This window comes from Diadema setosum, chromosome 21 (genome assembly GCF_964275005.1).
Source record: "Diadema setosum chromosome 21, eeDiaSeto1, whole genome shotgun sequence".
NCBI classification, from domain to species: Eukaryota; Metazoa; Echinodermata; class Echinoidea; order Diadematoida; family Diadematidae; genus Diadema; species Diadema setosum.
In genome coordinates, this window is record NC_092705.1 from 8805998 (window position 1) to 8824516 (window position 18519).

Genomic DNA, 18519 nt, shown 5'->3' on the forward strand with positions numbered 1-18519 from the left:
TGAGCTTTTAATTGGCATTCCTTTCTACAAATACAACACTCTCTGTTTTCCTTTTCTCTGTTTTCACTCTTCATTCCACTTTCAATTTCTATTCCTTTTTTCATGCCAAAAACTGTTCTCCTTCCCCATGCTCCTAGCCTAGACTTTCTATCCTTAAATCCGGTTATAACACTTTCTCACACATTTACATCTGCAGCCATCTATTTTCCTTTCTCCTTTCCCCCAAAAATTCAGAATAAGTTTCTTGCTTCGACTGCAGGCATTTGCCTCGACTGCAGGCATTTTCTTTGATGTTCACGGTCTGCCTGAGATAACAAAATTAATGGAGAAATTCTAACAGAGTCAGTGTACTAGGTAGATATGTTATTTCCACACAGATCTTGTTAAACTGATTAATGTAATGATGACTGAGAAAAGGCACATGATAAATCCTGGAAACACAGGTGGGATTTATGAATGTGCACTGACAGAGATATCTGTACAGATTCGGCACTCGAGGTGGTGCAAGCCAACATTGTCTCATACATTTACTTTTGGAAAAAATTTTTAAAACATTGTCAAACATTAGTTTAGGGTTTACTTTGAAGGATTCGCTTCTGTGTGCCTATAGAGTAACCTCTGGGAATCCTTGATAAGTCTTGCACAATTCAGTGTGAAAGGTGTGTTCAGGTTGACACGCTGCCAATGCTCTCTAAACCCAGGGAGGTGGTCTCTTTCCACCTCCCTGCTAAACCTCAGCAGAAACACGCCTCAATGGGTGCACTATGATTCTCTTTGGCTGTGCTACGGATGATGAAGTGTGAATCACATAATGTATTCATAATGCCACACAAATATTGTTCAGACTTTTACTCGGTTCTCCGACCACAGGGTGCTGAAGTGAACACATTGTGATAATTCGGTTTCTGGCCAACAGTGAGCTGAACCTTGCCACTTACTAAAAACACAATGCTCAAAAATTATGAAATTATGCATGCATTTCATACAGAGGCAACACTGTCTTAAAATGGAAGATGAAAGTGTTAAAATGACATAGAGTATGCATGCAGAGGGACACAAAACAGCAACAAATGTATTCCACCCAACCCCCCACAAAAACAAAAAAAATCTTCTCCCATCTGTTATAAGTCGATAATCTGATAAACAATAGACATGTCAACATATGAGTAGCTATTTACGATGTATCATACTAAAATTATCTCTTCTGCCACCCTACCAATCAACTCCCACCCCCTTCCCTCATGAAAAATAGGCCACTACATTGTAAAATGACCAAAAGACACTTCTATGTCATCACCCATTACCAGCATGGGAAGGGCAAACATGACATTTTTTTTTCTTTGCCTTCCCCATTTTTTTTTCACATTCATCACCACCTCACTTCCACACACCTGCTGCTTACATGCTGTGCTTGCTAATCAGCCATGTATTTCATTCCGACCCCCCCCCCCCCATACGCCAATTTGTGTGTGTGTGTGTTTTTTCTTTTTTGAAATCATGACTTCACTTTCCAACAAAAAAAAATCATGTAGGTGTATTCTTCCGTGCCATTTTGAGAGCGATTAGGGGGAGGAAAAAAAAAGAAAAAGAAGATGACTAATGCGATCCATCCATTCATGCAAGAGCGCCGAGGCGTGAAGCGATCTGTCCCTCCGCAGCTCTTCATGTTGATTGTGCGGCTTGGGCGCATGAGAAAAGATCCAGACAATGAGAAAATTGGTACATGGGAATGTTGGGCTCATTTTCTCTGCAGCACGCGGTCCAAAGTTTGCCCCCCTCTTTGTGGTAAAATGTATCGGGTCAACAAAAAAAAACACCAACCCCAACCCTACCCAACTGGTCTAGCTGCATGCTGCCTGAAGGTGAATGCAAAGATTGGGAAAATAAATGTCGATATATTTACACACATCAAACACTATACATTGGTTACAGGATGTTATCCTGATCCTTCTGCAATTCTTGTTTTCTGATACATATTCATGTACAGAACATACCTTATAGCTACATAATGCTGTCTTGATTGCACCAAGACCATTTAAATACAGAATCAAATCCCCAAACTGATGGATTGTGTACCTTGTCATATTGTCAAGATCATTACCTAGTATCAATCCTGTACGACTATTAGACGGCTAATCATCATCAGGGCTTTTTCCTACTTTGGCCAAACTCCATCTTAATACTTACAGGAACTTAACAAGTATGACTTCTACCAACTCACCGAAACATTAGAGCAGAAAAGGCTGATCATCATGGTATAGGATGAAGAGAGAGTACACTTGATCAGTTGTCACACGAGGTAGCAAGCAGAGAGTATTGGGACGTTTCGGCTGCAAATGCTAGCCTTCATCAGGCAATGTCCGGAGAGCATCCTGCATGTGTCTATGACAACAGTCGCAGTTGCAGTCGAAATGTTATGATATTCTTTGTTTGCTACATTGTGCGATTTAACCCCTCATGAATATCCCAAGTGAAACATTTCTCTCAAATTCATTAAAATACCACCCCCTCCAAAAAAAACCAAAAAACAAACAAAAAACAAACCCAACAACAACTGCATGCATCTCCCGCTTTCACGCTCAGGCCACAGTGGCACCATTACGCCTTCTTCCATTCACCTTCATCTGGGCAGACTTCGTGCACCATTTTACATGGTGAGTTGCACCTGCCTGGGTTGGGAGGTGCTAATTCCTCATTGCAATGCTCGGTTAGACATGACATGATGCTTATTCACTTCGTTACAGAGGGTTGTTTTTTTTTTTTCTTTCTTTCTTCTCTCTCTCTCTCTTCGCCATCATTCTCATGAATACCACGTCTGACTAGGAAGGAACAGAGGGGTGCGGGATTTAGTCAAAGGGACTGTATGGACCTCGATCACGTTTGCTCACTCGCTCATGCGGAGTACCTGAAAACTTTGCATGGCTGGCTTTATGTGCTTTTCTCAAGGACCTGCGAACAGCTCTTTCTTTGATCAGACAGCAGTACCCAGACGATGATGCGGAACTTACCACAAAAAAAAAGGGGTGTCTGTGGTGAGCAAAGGTCCAAATTTGCATTTGCTGCAACTCAGAATGTATGTGACTGGGCTTGGGTTAGCTTCCTTAAAACATTCCAACAGAGAAAAAAGGTGGTAAAGGTGATATCACGTGATCAAAACATTTTGAGGGGTGAATTGCTTCACCAGAGTAACATGGACAGTGGCAAATGATAATATACCTTGTTTGACTTGGCGTCATTCAAACCTTCTCCATGGGAATGGAATGGAGGGTCGCCTTACCATGAGTTTGCTCAAAGGCTTGTCATAGCAATGACAACCAGCACGTTTGTCAACCGTTCAAGCAAATAGATGCTCTCGTGTTTACAGAGCAACAATTTATGATGGATGAACCATAATGATGATAATATTTTCAGCACATATTCATTCTACCAGTGGTAGTATTTGGGCATTTATGTGTGAATCATCCCTAGGGACTGGAACAAAAAATGATTCCAAGTTCAAATGCTGACACATGATCTAAACATCTCACAACATTCTGATCATGGTCTTGACATGGTATGAACTTATAAAAGATCTTGTCTACAGGTGCGTGAAGATACTCAAGTCATTGAAGAGCAGGGGGAGAAAACCATCAAGTATTACCCATGTTCAATGTCATCAAGCTAAAAAACGACTTGTGCTGATATTCAACATGCTTTCTCCAAGAGCTATGTATCAATTAGGATCTAAGTAGACATTCCACAAGATTATAACACATATTTATCCATAGTTTAGGTACATTTTTGTCTTCAAGCTTTCAAGATTACCAACTAAATGGGAAGCAAAGAATCAAAATGGAGAGGTTGGGTTCACTGCATTTGTTAAACAGTATTCTGTTCCAGCATACGTACATGCACACTGTAATACACCAGATATGGGAGGATTGTCCGAAACAGTATACATCATAAAAAAGCACAGATATCTGACGTCACCCTTGTGATAGGGGCAACATGGGACGGGTGAGCACGAGGTGGTATCTCAGTGAGCAGATCAAAAGAGGGGTGGGGGGTGAGGGTTGGAGGGAGGTATAGCCATGAGCAAACAATTATCGTTTTCAATTAGTTACCACCATATCAGATATTCGCCATGAATCATAAACTCCACCCAGAGTCTGAAAGGGGGGGGGGGGGGAGACGTTAGCTTCCAGACAGTGGTTGACTATGAATCATGTTCAGTTTCCCAGTCAGTCCTGATCTTTTCATGCTACGTATCATCATTCTGGTATGATGAATCCAGTATTGCCCTGAACTATTGGGTCCTTGTCCAGACCTACAATCACCTTGATACACACCTCACCCGAGTACTGCGGGCACACCAGACGTGCAAATGACCACCACTGAACCACCTGTCGTAGCGCATGGAAACCCTGCTGGATTAGGTACAGGTTATAATATTGAATGCTTCCAACTTTTTCAGTAAGCTGCAACAGACAACACAACTTTTTTGTAGTACTAGTAGCTTCCACAAGCACCATGTGAAGTCAAAGGTAATAAAAAGAATTAGGTGTGCCTTGCTGAAACATCTCTTGGGGCAACAATAGAGAGATGTACATCAAATGCTGTTCCGCAACTGCATTTCTTAAAAACTAACCACATCTCTTGTTTTTACAATATTTAGAATAAAGTTCAACATTTTGTGTTAAGATTGACAATATGTACGTCACTTTCGACACTTTACTTTCATTAGACACCCATCACATTCTGCAGATGACTTGTTTATCTAGATAGATGGAGAATACTTCAATATATGGCATTTCCAAAGCATAACATTTCAGAAATTGGGACTTCTGAGACGCTATCACTCAAGTGGTTGAGAAACACTGAGTAATACAGTCAAACCTGTCCTAGCGACCACCTGTCTATAGCAACCACCTGCCTTATACGACCGTTAAAAACAATTCCGTCTGAGAGAAAAAGCATGTCAAAGAACATGTCTATAGTGGCCACCTGTCTATAATGGCTACCTTTATCATCTCCCTTGGGTGGCCACTATAGAGAGGTTTGACTGTAAATATGGATAATATTCCTTTCATTAATCAAAATCAGCAAATTCCCTAAAACACATATACAGCAGATTCCATTTGTGTTCGAGAGACAACAGTTTGGTAAGTCTAGGCCTATTTGGTAATATTGGTTGACTTACAAAGTCATGAAAATAATACCACCATGAAATATATGGCAATAATAAAATATGAGTGCAAATCACGTCATTACCACAAATCATCAGATGTGGCACTTTGGGGGGGGGGGGGGGAGAGGGAGGGGGAAGAGCCCTACTTCCTTCTAGAGATTTGGCTTTTTGGTATTTTTGTTATTTTTAAGCATTGTAAGTCAAAACTGATAAGAAGCATTCTTTACCCTATACAGTTTCTTTTCTCTATTATAAAATCTCTATCTATCTATCTATCTATCTATCTGAATTCATTTATCTTTCCAACTCGTTTAAACATTCCATTCATTCCCTTGTTTCTCATTGTATTTGTGTCTCCACATTTTACTGATCAACTGTCCTTCAGCTATTACTTCCTCTGTGACACTTCCTTCTCTGAATATGTGTTCACCCAGTGCACTACACACAGTGTTTCTTCCTGTAAAACTGTATTCTGGGGCCATCCCCTTCTTCGGGTCTCTGCAATCACAGCTTGGCTGTGGGCCTCACAATGCAAAATATATGCAGCAAAGACTCTGTTTGAGGAAATGCTGTTCAAAAAAAAAGAAATAACAACTCCATGCAGAGCTCACATAGTTTCAATTGCACATTACACCAAAGAAATCGCTACTGAATAGATCTGGAATTTTATTGGAAGGTCAATAAAAGAAACAAAAGGGAAGACGGTTTCATTTCTTGGTACGTTTTGTGTAAATTCCGTCATGCATTGTATGAAGGACTAAATGGTAGCATTTATAGTACAGTAAAGTCTGTGCTGAGATAACACAATGCCTACACATTATTAATATACACCTTCCTCAAAATGCCCAATGTTTCAGGACACACTAAAGCATTCCTGGTCTATCGGGTTCCAAATCACGACGACGGTATACAATATATCAGTCGCAGTAAGCAGGCAGATTTAGGGACTGTGTATGTACCATTTGCACATATACCATGAGCAACTGCGTGACAATATGACGCGGCTAGATTATACCATGTTTGGTGACCCTTCAACATTGTTACTGCAGGCATTCACTTCTTTGTTCCCCATATCCCCATATGCCCACCCCTCCCCCCCTCACCCCGAACATGGACATTACCTGCATCAGTCCCGTAATGGTCGTTTTCTCGAGGGCGGGGAAATTCAGAGAGACCCCGTATTTTCCTGCAGACGATCGCTCGCGATGAAACAGCGACAAACAGCGCTTTATGCTGTGGGGGGATCAGCGGGAGATAGGGATGGAGTTATCTCAATGAATCACGTGGAAATTAGATCCAAGATGCGTTGAAAGGGGGATGGTGATGTCACACGTAACCAATGACCACTACCCATGGTTTTCCATCTTCCAAGTCAGTTGTAAGGGGGAGACGAACAAAGGCCAATAACACTAAAGAGCGAAGATTTCTCTCCAAAGCAAGAGACATATAATCTCCAGGGATGGTTTGCTACAAGGCGCTGCCGACGATCGTTTCTCTGTCGTGCAAGTCGTGCAAGCAGTGAACTGAAATCTCCTTACAGGGTGGCTTCTCTCATACAGCACACGTGGAACATGGGGCACGGCTAAGAAGCGAAAAGCACGCACTAATGGTGGCACTGAACACACGGCGCACTTCCCCTTTGCAACGTGGGAGCCACTGCCGACGACTGCAGTTGTTGGGAGGACCAGAAAGTACACACGGCACGCTCCTGAATGGAGTGGAGTATTCCTATTGCTACCACTGTCTAAGTTCTTCCCAGCTTCTGTTCTATTGCTTGAACATGCGTCATGTGTCACGGTAGTATTTTCCAATCTCCCAACAGGTGAACGCTAAATGATATCCTGGAGTGGTGTGTGTGCATGTGCTTGCTTTTTTTTAAAATACAGGTATTTCACATGCGTCTATCAAGCCAGCAGTTCAGCAAAGCAAGCCAGCAAGCGAGCGAGCAAAGAAAAGGAACATATCACGGGGGAACACACACCACACAGAGACGGAGAAATCCCCGACGACTCCCGTCACGCGCCAGCAGAGCATGAGAGAGAGAGATAGAGAGACGGCCAAATACAAGGAGCGCTCAAACGCTCACACTACCCCCTGTACAGATCTGAAGCCCAAAAGCCAGCCACAAGCACACATTCACACCGTCGTCTGGCTGTAGCACAGACCCACTTCCCAGCAGAGGCTGCCAACCAAAGAACGTCGGACCGATGAGGCATGGGTGCCTACATATGTACACAGCTCACGACATTCACATTACACCAAACCTTTCATTCATGTATGCACAGCCACAGACAGACTGAGGAGAGAGAGCAGAAGAAAGAGAGAGAATGAAAGGAAGAGAGACTGCTATACTTACACCTGTGCATACTAGTCTACCTTCTCAGCACATCCAGACCCCTCGTGGTGGAATTCTCCTGTACCTGAGCGACTAGAGTGTCTACCAGCGACCACACCCGAATGCAAAATATACCAATTCCACGAGAGTGATGCTCGGACACCCTATGAATCATGCAGGCATAAGCTAAAACATAACCTATCACACTCGCTTTTCTCTTTTGTGTTTTTCAGCCCGCCGACTTCATCTACGCGTCTATCGGCAAACGATGTCATCATATGTGTACTCTGCACACAGACATATGTGCCTATCATAATACAAATGCATCATGGGATCGTAGCCTACCACGCTCGTAAAGTTGTTGCAAAGTGCATTGCACACGCTGCGCAAAATTATTCATGGTCTGCATATGGCTGGCAAATATTTCATGAGCCCCATAAAAAGCTCCGGATGGGGGACCAGCAGGCAAAAAACAAAAACAACAATAATAGTAATGATTTAAAAAAATCCAATGCGTCTGATTCGGGGAAGACCAAAGGAGAATGCCACTTTGCTACACAGCCACTTGCCGCTAAGGGGGGGGGGGGGGAGAGAAAGCATTTCAAATGCACTGGTAATCCCGCGCTTTACGAAGAGAATAAAATAGACTCGTTTTACGATGAGACCAGACGCAACACATTTTACTGATACATACGTCTATTTTTGTGAGCTGGAGAGAAAGAATATGGTTTCATAAAATCAGATCCAAACCCACTCAGATTTCCCTGCATTCAAATGATTTCTAATTGTTGGCTGAAAATGGCAAATTCTCGCGTGACATCACAAAAGATAATCATCTCTATTAACCAATGCCTTGGAGGTATGATAAATTCAGGTATTAAAAGATTTTAAACATAATACACAGCAGCTCCCTTGGGATAATGTCTGGTCTCCATTATGGCAAAGACTTTATGGCAGAGACAGCCAGCACTAATTCAGTTTTCAACCCATATTATTGTGAGTACATTCATCAGTTGACTTTTAGGACTTCTTAAATGAGAGTGCTTTGAGGGACAGGGGAATTTGTTGCATTCTACATCACGTTAACACAAGCATAAAATAAACACAACCAGCCCTTTTGGGGGGCTTGTGTATTGTGAACATAATATCTTTCAGCAACATGCATCCTGTGCTTTTCTACCATGGTCCAGGCAAAAATATCAAATAATATTCATCTTTTTTTTTCAATTTTAAAATCATCTTCATCCTATTTCTAATACATTCAATCAGTTCATCAAATCCGTTTTCTGTCCTTCTTAAGCCATTAAATCAAGTAACACATTTGCAAATGTTGCCAATTTGACCATCTGCAATCTAAGGCAGCCTATCACTACTAGATGAATATAGAATTTACTGATTTAAGAAGCAGGACTCCTTGGGGTAAGACTAGGTCTCTGTGGCATGGACAAAAAGAGAGGGAAACAGAAAGAGAACAGAGAGAGAGGGGGAGGGGGGGGGGATATAACTGCGGACAAACATTAGCTGCCAGTGGGACAGAATGCAGAACAAACAACATTTTCGCTTCCCAGTTTGAAAGCGACTTTGAACCTCTGCACATGAGACGGAAGAAAAAAGGCACTGACACTACTATATTCAAGTGGGAGGGAGTTTGGGAAGCAGACACATCACTGCATGGCACATGTGCTCTCTGCCTCCTATGCCAGAATGCACAACCGTGAAACAATCCACTATCGGCCACATTATCGCTTCCCACTATCATAAATTCCTGCTGTACAGAAATAAACTATCATAACGCAGGAAAACTTGCATACTCCAACTGAGCAAACAAGGAAATGAGACGTATTTAAGTGAACCCCTTTGCTTACTGGAACACGATGTGGCATGTAAAAACTCCATGAGATATTACAGAAACTCATATGCAAACAGGGTAATTAGAGATTGAACCATACTGGAAAGTGATAGCTCGTTAATGCAGACAGATACAGTTGGTATGCAGTGCAATGAAGACGTAGAGCAATCAAATCAAGTGGGTAAAGTTTTCTCGTCATATAACTTATTTACCCATCCTCCCTGAATTGCTACCACATCTAGTACAAGATTCAGAGAATGAAGAAATCTCTGAGCAGGCGAACTAACTTTAACCCATTGAGGACGGACTGAGTTTGCTGTAATACACATTTTCCACAGACACCTGCCCGAGTATGGGGGGGGGGGGGGAACTAGTTTTCAATGGATTACTAGGATCTCTAAACGCAAAACTTCTGAGAAAACTGCCAAAGCTGGTCAAAACCTAAGCCAGGTAGTGAAAACCTTGTGTGCAGTTGCTTGCGGTTTGTGTGGACTGAGCGGCTTTGGCAATCAGGCCCACTGCCAAGTACTACCACACTGCAGTGTAGAAATGCACAGCAAGGTTCGCAGAGGAAAACCCAAGCTTTCCCTTCCATTACACATCTTGCTCAATGCTATACCTTGTACCACTGGAATGTTGGAGTTGAATGTAAATCCCTGAATGTTTTCACAATGGATACATATCCCACTCTTGCCACCCCTCCCCCCCCCCCCATTCTTTCTCTCTTCTTTTTTTTTTTCTCTCTCTCTCTCTCTTGGAACAAGGTTATAGTTGGAACTATAAATTGGATTGCTCAGTTATTGGAATCAAAAGATCGGCTAAGTTTATGTAAAGCTGGAACTGAAAAGGCACAATCGTTTGCATGAATGTTTAGATGTTCCTTAAGAATCCTCTTCATTTTTGCACGGGGTGGGGCTGCTACCGCCTGAAGGGGGTTAAAAAAAAAAAACAAGAAAGAGAAAGAGGTGCGAAAGGAGAGAAGGAATAGAGGGTGGGCCAGACACAATATTTGTTCTCCAAATGTCACAATAGGCCAGCCATAGTTTGATAGATTAACTGGGAGCAGAGAGAATAACTTTGGTCAAAATCGAACAGGTGAAGCAAAGATCATGAAAGTACAGAAGCAGTCTGTCCATTACCAACGTGTAGTGGATGTAGTTGACAAGAAAAAGACAACTACCAATTCCTGTATATACACAAAAATTATGATAAAATGCAATTATGGGTAAACTTGTGCTACTTTCTGATGCAGCATCCTGATTTTGTGATAGCATTCCATGCACATTAAATTCATGAGTGTGCAAGTACATTTTTGTGTCAGAAGAAATACTTTTAAAGGACAAGTTCACGTACCTTCATAGACATGTGGGTTTAGTGAATGCAGCAATATTAGTAGAACACATCAGTGAGAGTTTGAGGAAAATCGGACAATTCGTTCAAAAGTTATGAATTTTTGAAGTTTCTGCTCAGTCACGACTGGATGAGAAGACTACTATGGCTTGTGATGTCACACGAGTACAACGATATAAAGAAAGAATAAAGAAAATTCAACATATTTCCATTTTTCTCGCATAACGAAAGAACACTCAACTTCTCTCTTTCACAAGGCAGGGGGAATAATATTACCCTTAATATACGTCAGTAACAAGTCGAAGAAATGTGCACTTTATTCAGAAAGTAAAGTTTTGTGAACTTCTCTTTTTATTTTCCTTATATCGTTGTACGCATGTGACATCATACACTGTAGTAGTCTTCTCATCCAGCAGTGACTGCACAGATACTTCAAAAATTCATTCAGAACGGATTGTCTGATTTTCCTCAAACTTTCACTGATGTGTTCTACTAATATTGCTGCGTTCTCTCAATCCTTATGTATATGAAGGTGGACTTGTCCTTTAAGTTGAAGATCTTTGACCAAAAGACCAACTTCACAATAAAACTCTTTAAAAAACAACAACAACAACAACACACACACACAACATTATGTACAAATAAAATGGCGGACATAATCCCCTGCCTAAGTGCATGCAAGGGAACCAATAAATACCACCGCACAAGTTTCTCTAACTTGTCTCAGCGCATGCAGGCAACATGAATGTAAACCATGTGGACAAACTCAGTCCAATTTCAAGCTAATGCCAGGACAAAGGCACTAAGAGGGGGACCGATGACAGATGATCTCTTTGGCAATGTCTCTATTTTTCAGTTGGCGAAATTAATCGAAAACAGCTGAATCTCCCACAATCTCACAAGAGGAGGGTGGGGGAATAGGAATAGATTATTCTTTTGATGGGGAGAACGCTTCAACCTAAAAAGAAATAGTAAAATCAAAGCAAGGGGGAAAAAAAGTACTCACATTCACACACAACCCACATTGTGGCAGAAGGAAATCCTATAGCCCAAGTTAGTATCCCGTCTTCTTTAAAGTCACGTTTCCACATTCTTTCATGCTCCCAAGCAATCTCGGAGGAGTTTACCCAGATTTTTCCCCCTTTGTCATTGCATCCCCTCCCCTCCCACCATCCCCCCCCCCCCCCAATCTGTAGGCCAATCCTTCTTCTTGCCCCCAACAGCTCCTCCTCCTTAAAAGCATCTGGGATGAAGTTCCACAGTGGGGATTGAGACATTGGCAATTTATGCTTAAAGGAAATTTGTATCGCCAAGGGGAAAAGTGGTCTCAAACAAAATCACAGATGCCTGGGGGAGACATTAACAAATGTTTGAGTGAAATCAGATAACTCCTTGGAAAAAACAGAAATTGTCAACATCGATCAGTGAAGTCACCTGGTACAATTCTGAGAATTATGTAATTTGAATGAGAAGCATATAATATGGAGAACTATTTTGAATTGGATAGTGAACATAGTATGGGATGAACAATTACTGACATTAACAAGACACAATGCTAAATATCTTTTTATTTGCTAAAGCTTTCATGGGAGTGCTTTTGTGCATGTTTTTTCTTCTTCTTCTTCCTTTTTTTTTTAATTACACCGAATTCATGCATCGCAACAAAAATCTCTCCTTGGTTGGACAGCCTCCTTTCTTCCTGTCTTCACTCTTTTCAGTATCAACCAAACCTGCCCAAAACAAGTTGTATCATACATCAAATCTATTTTACAAGATATCTTCAATCCCAAAATCATCTGGGAATAGCCTTGATACAAGGGACAATGCAAAAGTACTAATGAAAAAAAAAAAATGTACGTGACAGATTGACTGCTAAAATTCACCGCAAAATTACACTAGGAGATTGTCCTCGCATTCTGTCACACCTCGGCACTGTTTTCACATTAATGGCCCAAGAGGAGAAATTGCTGAGGTAGAAGGTAAGTTACTGTGAATGAAAGCAGACAAAAGAAAAAGAGTCAGCAACAAGGGTGTGAAAATGCGACGAAGTCAGGACCACCTCCCTTGTCAGCAAGTCGCTCAGTAAACATCGCTTCCAATCTGACAATGGCCCCCAAGATATTGCGAATCAGACATTCTCATCTTTATAGGTATCACTACTCCTCTCTTGTTCTCTTTTATGTGAAATATCTCTCACTCTGACATTTTTCTGTTCCCAGATTTAATGTTGCAAGGGGGCTTGGAATGTTCTTGTAATGCAAAAGCTCTTGAGCTGGTGGTAGGGGTGCTGGTGATGGTGGTGATGGTGATGGTGGTGATGGTGGTGGTGGTGGTGGTGGTGATAATGGGGGAGGGGTGTAACTTGTTGCTCAGCAACCACCAAACGTAGACTAAATATTATCATCTTATGATGCTCAAAACATAATGCCTTCATGTTGAGAGTGTTAGGACACACCTTCCAAGGAAGGACTGTTGATAAAACATTCAAGCAATGCTTACATACTTCCAAATTCATCACTTCAGTCCCCTCTAAACAGTGTACAAAATCACACTGCAACTCATTATGTTTTCCTATTTAGCTTGAATCTTGTAAATAGAAAACTCATGAACCATGTTCTCCCATTTAGAAGGGTCTTCATGCTATCACCTATCTCAGGTATTAAACACCCATCAGTTCCCCAATTACTAACTCATGTTTTTTTTATGTCTGTTGTTGAGTATGTTTTTTTTTTCTCTCTCTCTCTTTCTTTGCAAAGGCACATAGTTGTTGAATGATGTACAATAGTTTCCCAACAAGAAAATAATGACAATGGCTGCGATTTACTGTGCATTTACTTTCCACTGACAGATTCTAGATTGGTTGCAATCAAACCAAGTTTACCTTTCACATATCATATCCACATAATGACTTTTCATTTCTTTTGATGATTCAACATTAATGTATGAAATTTTTAACTCATTTACTTTCATTTCATGTGTAACTCATCTTTCTTCACAAACTTATGTCAAATCTTCTACAAACAAAACATCACATTCATAGGTGCCATCACATCAGAAATGATATAAACTACAAAGCTACAGACTATTTGAATGTCAGCATGTCATGTGACAAATAATGTGCATCACCTCAATCACATGATAATTTTCATTACTGATGTTCTTTTTTTATATATTTTTTAATACATTTATATGTTTTATTACATCAAATCAGAATCACATTATTTACACAAAATTACTGATGTTCTTGCTCATCCTCTCAGTACAATTGAGTTCACATCTCCATACGAAGTCAGGAAGAAGCCTGATTAGTCCTTTGTGAATAAAGCAAACTAGCTGCAGTAAAAAACAAACAAACAAACAAACAAACAAACAAATCCCCAAAAACAAAAAACAAAACTTTGCTACCAAGTTCATAACTATGATACCACTATTCTACATGGGTCATTGTTATTCAGGTGGTGACATCTCCTAAATAACATAGCTCTGATTCAATTCATATCATTTCACTTTTCAGTAATGCCAATCACATTCTCATATCTCTCACTTGTAAGTTCATTGCACATATTTTTCTCCTTTGTTAGTTGTTGTTTGTTTGTCTGTTGTTTGTTTATTTGTTTGTTTGTTTGTTTGTTTGTTTGTTTTTTTGGGGGGAGAAGGATTTTCCTCTAAACTCCAGCAAACTTTGTTAAACTCAAATTTGTCACAGGTTATACCAGGTAATAGATATGCCTAAGTTCACAGGGCCTTCCAATCACCATATACCTCATCTCCCTCCTTCCTCGAGTTGATTGGAGGAGGAGGAGGAGGAGGAGGAAAGCTTTCTCTCTGAGCACAGGAGTCTCCGCCTTAACATGCATTCTTCCAGACCACTTTTTCCCACGGGGTCGAGAGCCAACTTGGCCTTGGGAGGGCGACCTCATTATAGGCTCTGCTCGCATTTCAAGTCGCAGGGCTAAATCGAGTTTGGTGGTAGTCCCAGCACTGGGGAACGGGGGGGGGGGGGGGGGGGGGGGGGGGTAAGGACATGGAGCCCAGAGAGATATAGGATCCAGACAGAGAAAGAGAGGACACAAAATCGCAAAGAAAGAGTGCAAGACAAAATTTGCAAAGTGAGACCTAGGCTGTGTTTATAGGGTTCTGCATACTGAGAAAACACCGTTTTGAGACATGGTTTTGAAACACAATTTTGAAACATGGCTTGACAGATGGGCATTGATGAGATTTTACTATGAGCATTTTCTGGCTTGCTCGGACTGTGCCATTGGGCATCTCATTATGATCAGCTTGACCCTTGGTAATTTGATTGGTCAAACAGCGTGCACACAACTATGATGTCATATAAACTGTGTATCAAACTCTTGGTTCTAGTGAAACACAGTTTTGAATTGCATTTCCATGTATAGAACATTTCAAAACCATGTTTCAAAACTTTATTTGTAATCATGACCACCTTTTGTCTCAAAATTAAAAAATCCTGATTCTACCCAGAAAAAGTTGTAAATTCATAAAGTTATAAAAATGTTATAAATGAACCCCAAGAAGGAATTTGTTCAAATTTGCTTAAACTTGACTCAATATCTCTTGACTCATTCTTTAACTTGTTTCCCTTGTCCATTCAGCCTTTCATCAATATGTTTATCTGATATTTTCTTATGATGGTTTTGTCTTTTAATTGATCTCTCATAGTCCTCTTTTGTCAGTCTGCCTGTCTGTCTGTCTACATTGTACCTCTCTCTCTCTTACAGATCAATTTGTGCTTGCTTGTTTTCCCTAGTACAAGAAAAGAAAAAAAATGTGAAGGCATGGTATTTTTCCTTCTTGCACTCTGTTTTTTACAGAATTATTTGTATTGCCACAGGGTCTTGGAGAAATCTCCATATATCCACCACCATTTCCCACCATTCTTTGCCATATTTCACCTCTCCACTCTGGCCAACTGCCTTCTCTACAGCGTCATCCATCGAGTGGAATGTTCTAGGACTCTACCAATTTCCCCTCCAGCAGACATACCTTGCCATTCAACAGGCATCCAATACTAAAGGGGCGAACATAAAGACCAACAGGGCGTTCACACTTACAAAGAACTCATAGAGACCAACAGGGCTTTCACACTTACAAAGAACCAACATAACCCGTTGAGGACGGTTTGATTTTGCTACAACACGCATTTCCATTAGACACCTGCCCGAGTATGCTCAGGACTCATCCTAAATGGGTTAATTGCACAGATGATTTTTTGCCAGGTTTGCTGAACTTGTAAAGAATTCCCCAACATGCACACACAATTATGAGCCAAATTGCTGCATACAGACATTAAATACAACATCTTTTCAAAAACATCATGGCCTGTTACTAGTGTTAGCGCGCTGAAGACCAGTACGGATTATACTCAGGCAGGTGTCTATGGGAAATGCGTGTTATTGCAAAATCAGCCCATCCTCAACATGTTAATGATATCTCGGATGATATCTCGGATGATTCCCCCAAATTTGTTACATTTAAATACAAACTCAGAAAATATTTACTTTCTACTTATAATCTTAGATAATTTAAATTGTTTTGATTCATGCTTGAGCCTTCACCTGTCCTGATGTCGCAGCGCTTGGCGTGTTCTGTGTGCAGACTTCTCTTCTTTCTTCTCTCCTCTTCCTTTCCTGTCTTTTGTTCCTCGTAGACTTGTATTGTTACCGTCTTCTCTCCTCTCGGTACTGTCTCGCGTCTTACAGTGTATACGTGTGGGTAATCGAATGTGTGTACGAACGTGTTGTCCTTGTCATATTTTCCCGGTACACGTGGTTCAGTGAGCAGTGTCCGGGCACTAGCATTGGTATTCTATATTTTTTTCCCAACCGGTGTATCTCAAAATAATTACATGTATATTGTTATAGAATAGTATATAATTTACTCATTATTTGTCTAGCGATCCACGTCCGACAAGCTATGCTTTTTAGTGGATCACTATTTTCCATAATCGAATTGATTTTCCGCTCTCCCATGAAGTATTTATACAGTGTTTTCCTAAATATTGTACATGTTATATGTTGTTCTATAACTTGTCTCGTATATATATTACATGAATCTTTTGCAAACGTTTGAACAATATTTCATCACATGTATACTTTGTACTATGTTTTTTTTTTTTTGGATTTTCGTTGATTGGAAACTATGATTGATGCGAACACGTAAGAATGCTATACTGGTACATATATCTGTGCACCGTTGTGAAAGTGCGGGAATGTATGAAATGAAATGAAAATAAATGGATTGGAAGTGAATACAAGTGTCAAGTTAGACCTCACCCAATTTACCATGATCAACCCTCTCACACTACAACATGATTTTTACATCATTTTTTCTCAGAACATTGTATAACTCCAAACCTAACTGATAAAATTTTCATAGGGACATATCAAGCATTCACATGCAGCAGTTAATTAAATTGTGCCATCAGCATCCCCTGGGCAACATTTTCTGGGCTCACTTTCTGCCCCCACACTTTTGGACAGATAGTTCACTGGTAGTCATGACAGCAACCAAAGCATGAACTTCGCAGCATTTCGATGTTGCCATGGAAGTGGTACTCCAGTGAATGCTATTTTTGCTCTAATGAGAAATCACCCTGAGATAAAGGACGATATGGCTTATCATCATTCTCATTTGTTGAGAGAGGAGAAGGCAAAAGCTCCCACAACAGACTTTGGGTACAATTACGTATTGAACGTAGCGGTTTCCATCAATGGATATGTGAAGCAGAGCATACTGATTCCAACTGCCCGAGACAAGCAAATCAATATCAGCTTCTTACTGATTCATCACTTTAAATCACAAACCCTGCTACAAATTTCTCTTTCACACTGCTCATTCTCCAATATGAAACAAAAGTAAATTTATACAGTCACACATCAATGCGCCTAAACAACGCAAAATGTTTGCTACTGGCATGCACTTCCATGGCCATGCAACACCGCCACCGCTGTCACGGCTGCGCTATAATGAACGTTCAGAATTTGCGTTATTTCATGGAAATACTGGGCAAGCTTGCCTAGCATCTAGTCAAACGGGGATGGTGCGTGTTCTTCAACAGGCACCAAGGTTGCAATCACACACTGCATAGGCCTATATGTATGTCTCAGGTTACCATGGCATGCTGATTTCTACCAGTCTTTGCCATTGTAGTACCATTTATACATGCTCTATTTTTGAAAGAAAGCACATTGTCATAATGTTTTGGACTGCATCTGCAAGACTTCCTCTCCAATTTCCAAATCCTTTTCCCAAGGATATTTGGTGCACATGTAAACATGGACCAGTGCCAACGCATGTGACATATGTTGATAAATTAGTATTGCAGCATTCTTTTTCATATTGCTCTATCAATACCAGAAATCATGTGGTTTACTTACAAAAAAAACCCAAAACAACTTCTACTTATCAGAAAGAGAAAAAAAAAATTGCTGATAAATCAATCTCTGCGTTAGTTATTCTAAGATCACAAACTCTTCAAGACACATTCATACACTGAAATAATTTAATTTCTCATATCACTGACTTGTGCAGTATTTTCCACAAACTTTTCTGTAATGTCAAGATAAGCAAATTCATGGAGACACGTCCCAGTGCGCCCTTCAAATGGGGCCATTTCAGTGGTTTGAAGATTTTACTTTAAGCAACTGCATGTACAGATTTTTTTCTTCTAAATTAAAAAACTCACTGATGGTTCATTGTCTTGCATGCTAATCTAAGTGTCAGAAACCTGACATGCACGTTGTCCACACATACCATCTCAAAAATTATCCAATTATTTTTGTCAATCAAAAC

At 40.6% G+C, this 18519-nt stretch overlaps 1 protein-coding gene across 3 annotated transcripts in view; it reads right to left on the reverse strand.

The window, feature by feature from the left end:
- The window catches only part of LOC140244271 (uncharacterized), a 163820-nt gene that overhangs the window by 76349 nt on the left and 68952 nt on the right, over positions 1–18519 (reverse strand). The window contains exon 1 of one of the 3 annotated variants that reach the window (XM_072323913.1): positions 6289–6387. The exons of the other annotated variants lie outside the window; for them this stretch is intronic. Coding sequence (XP_072180014.1) covers positions 6289–6294 — 6 coding nt within the window. The 5' untranslated portion in view covers positions 6295–6387. Of the gene's footprint in view, positions 1–6288; positions 6388–18519 lie in introns of those variants that run through there. 3 annotated transcript variants of the gene reach the window in all.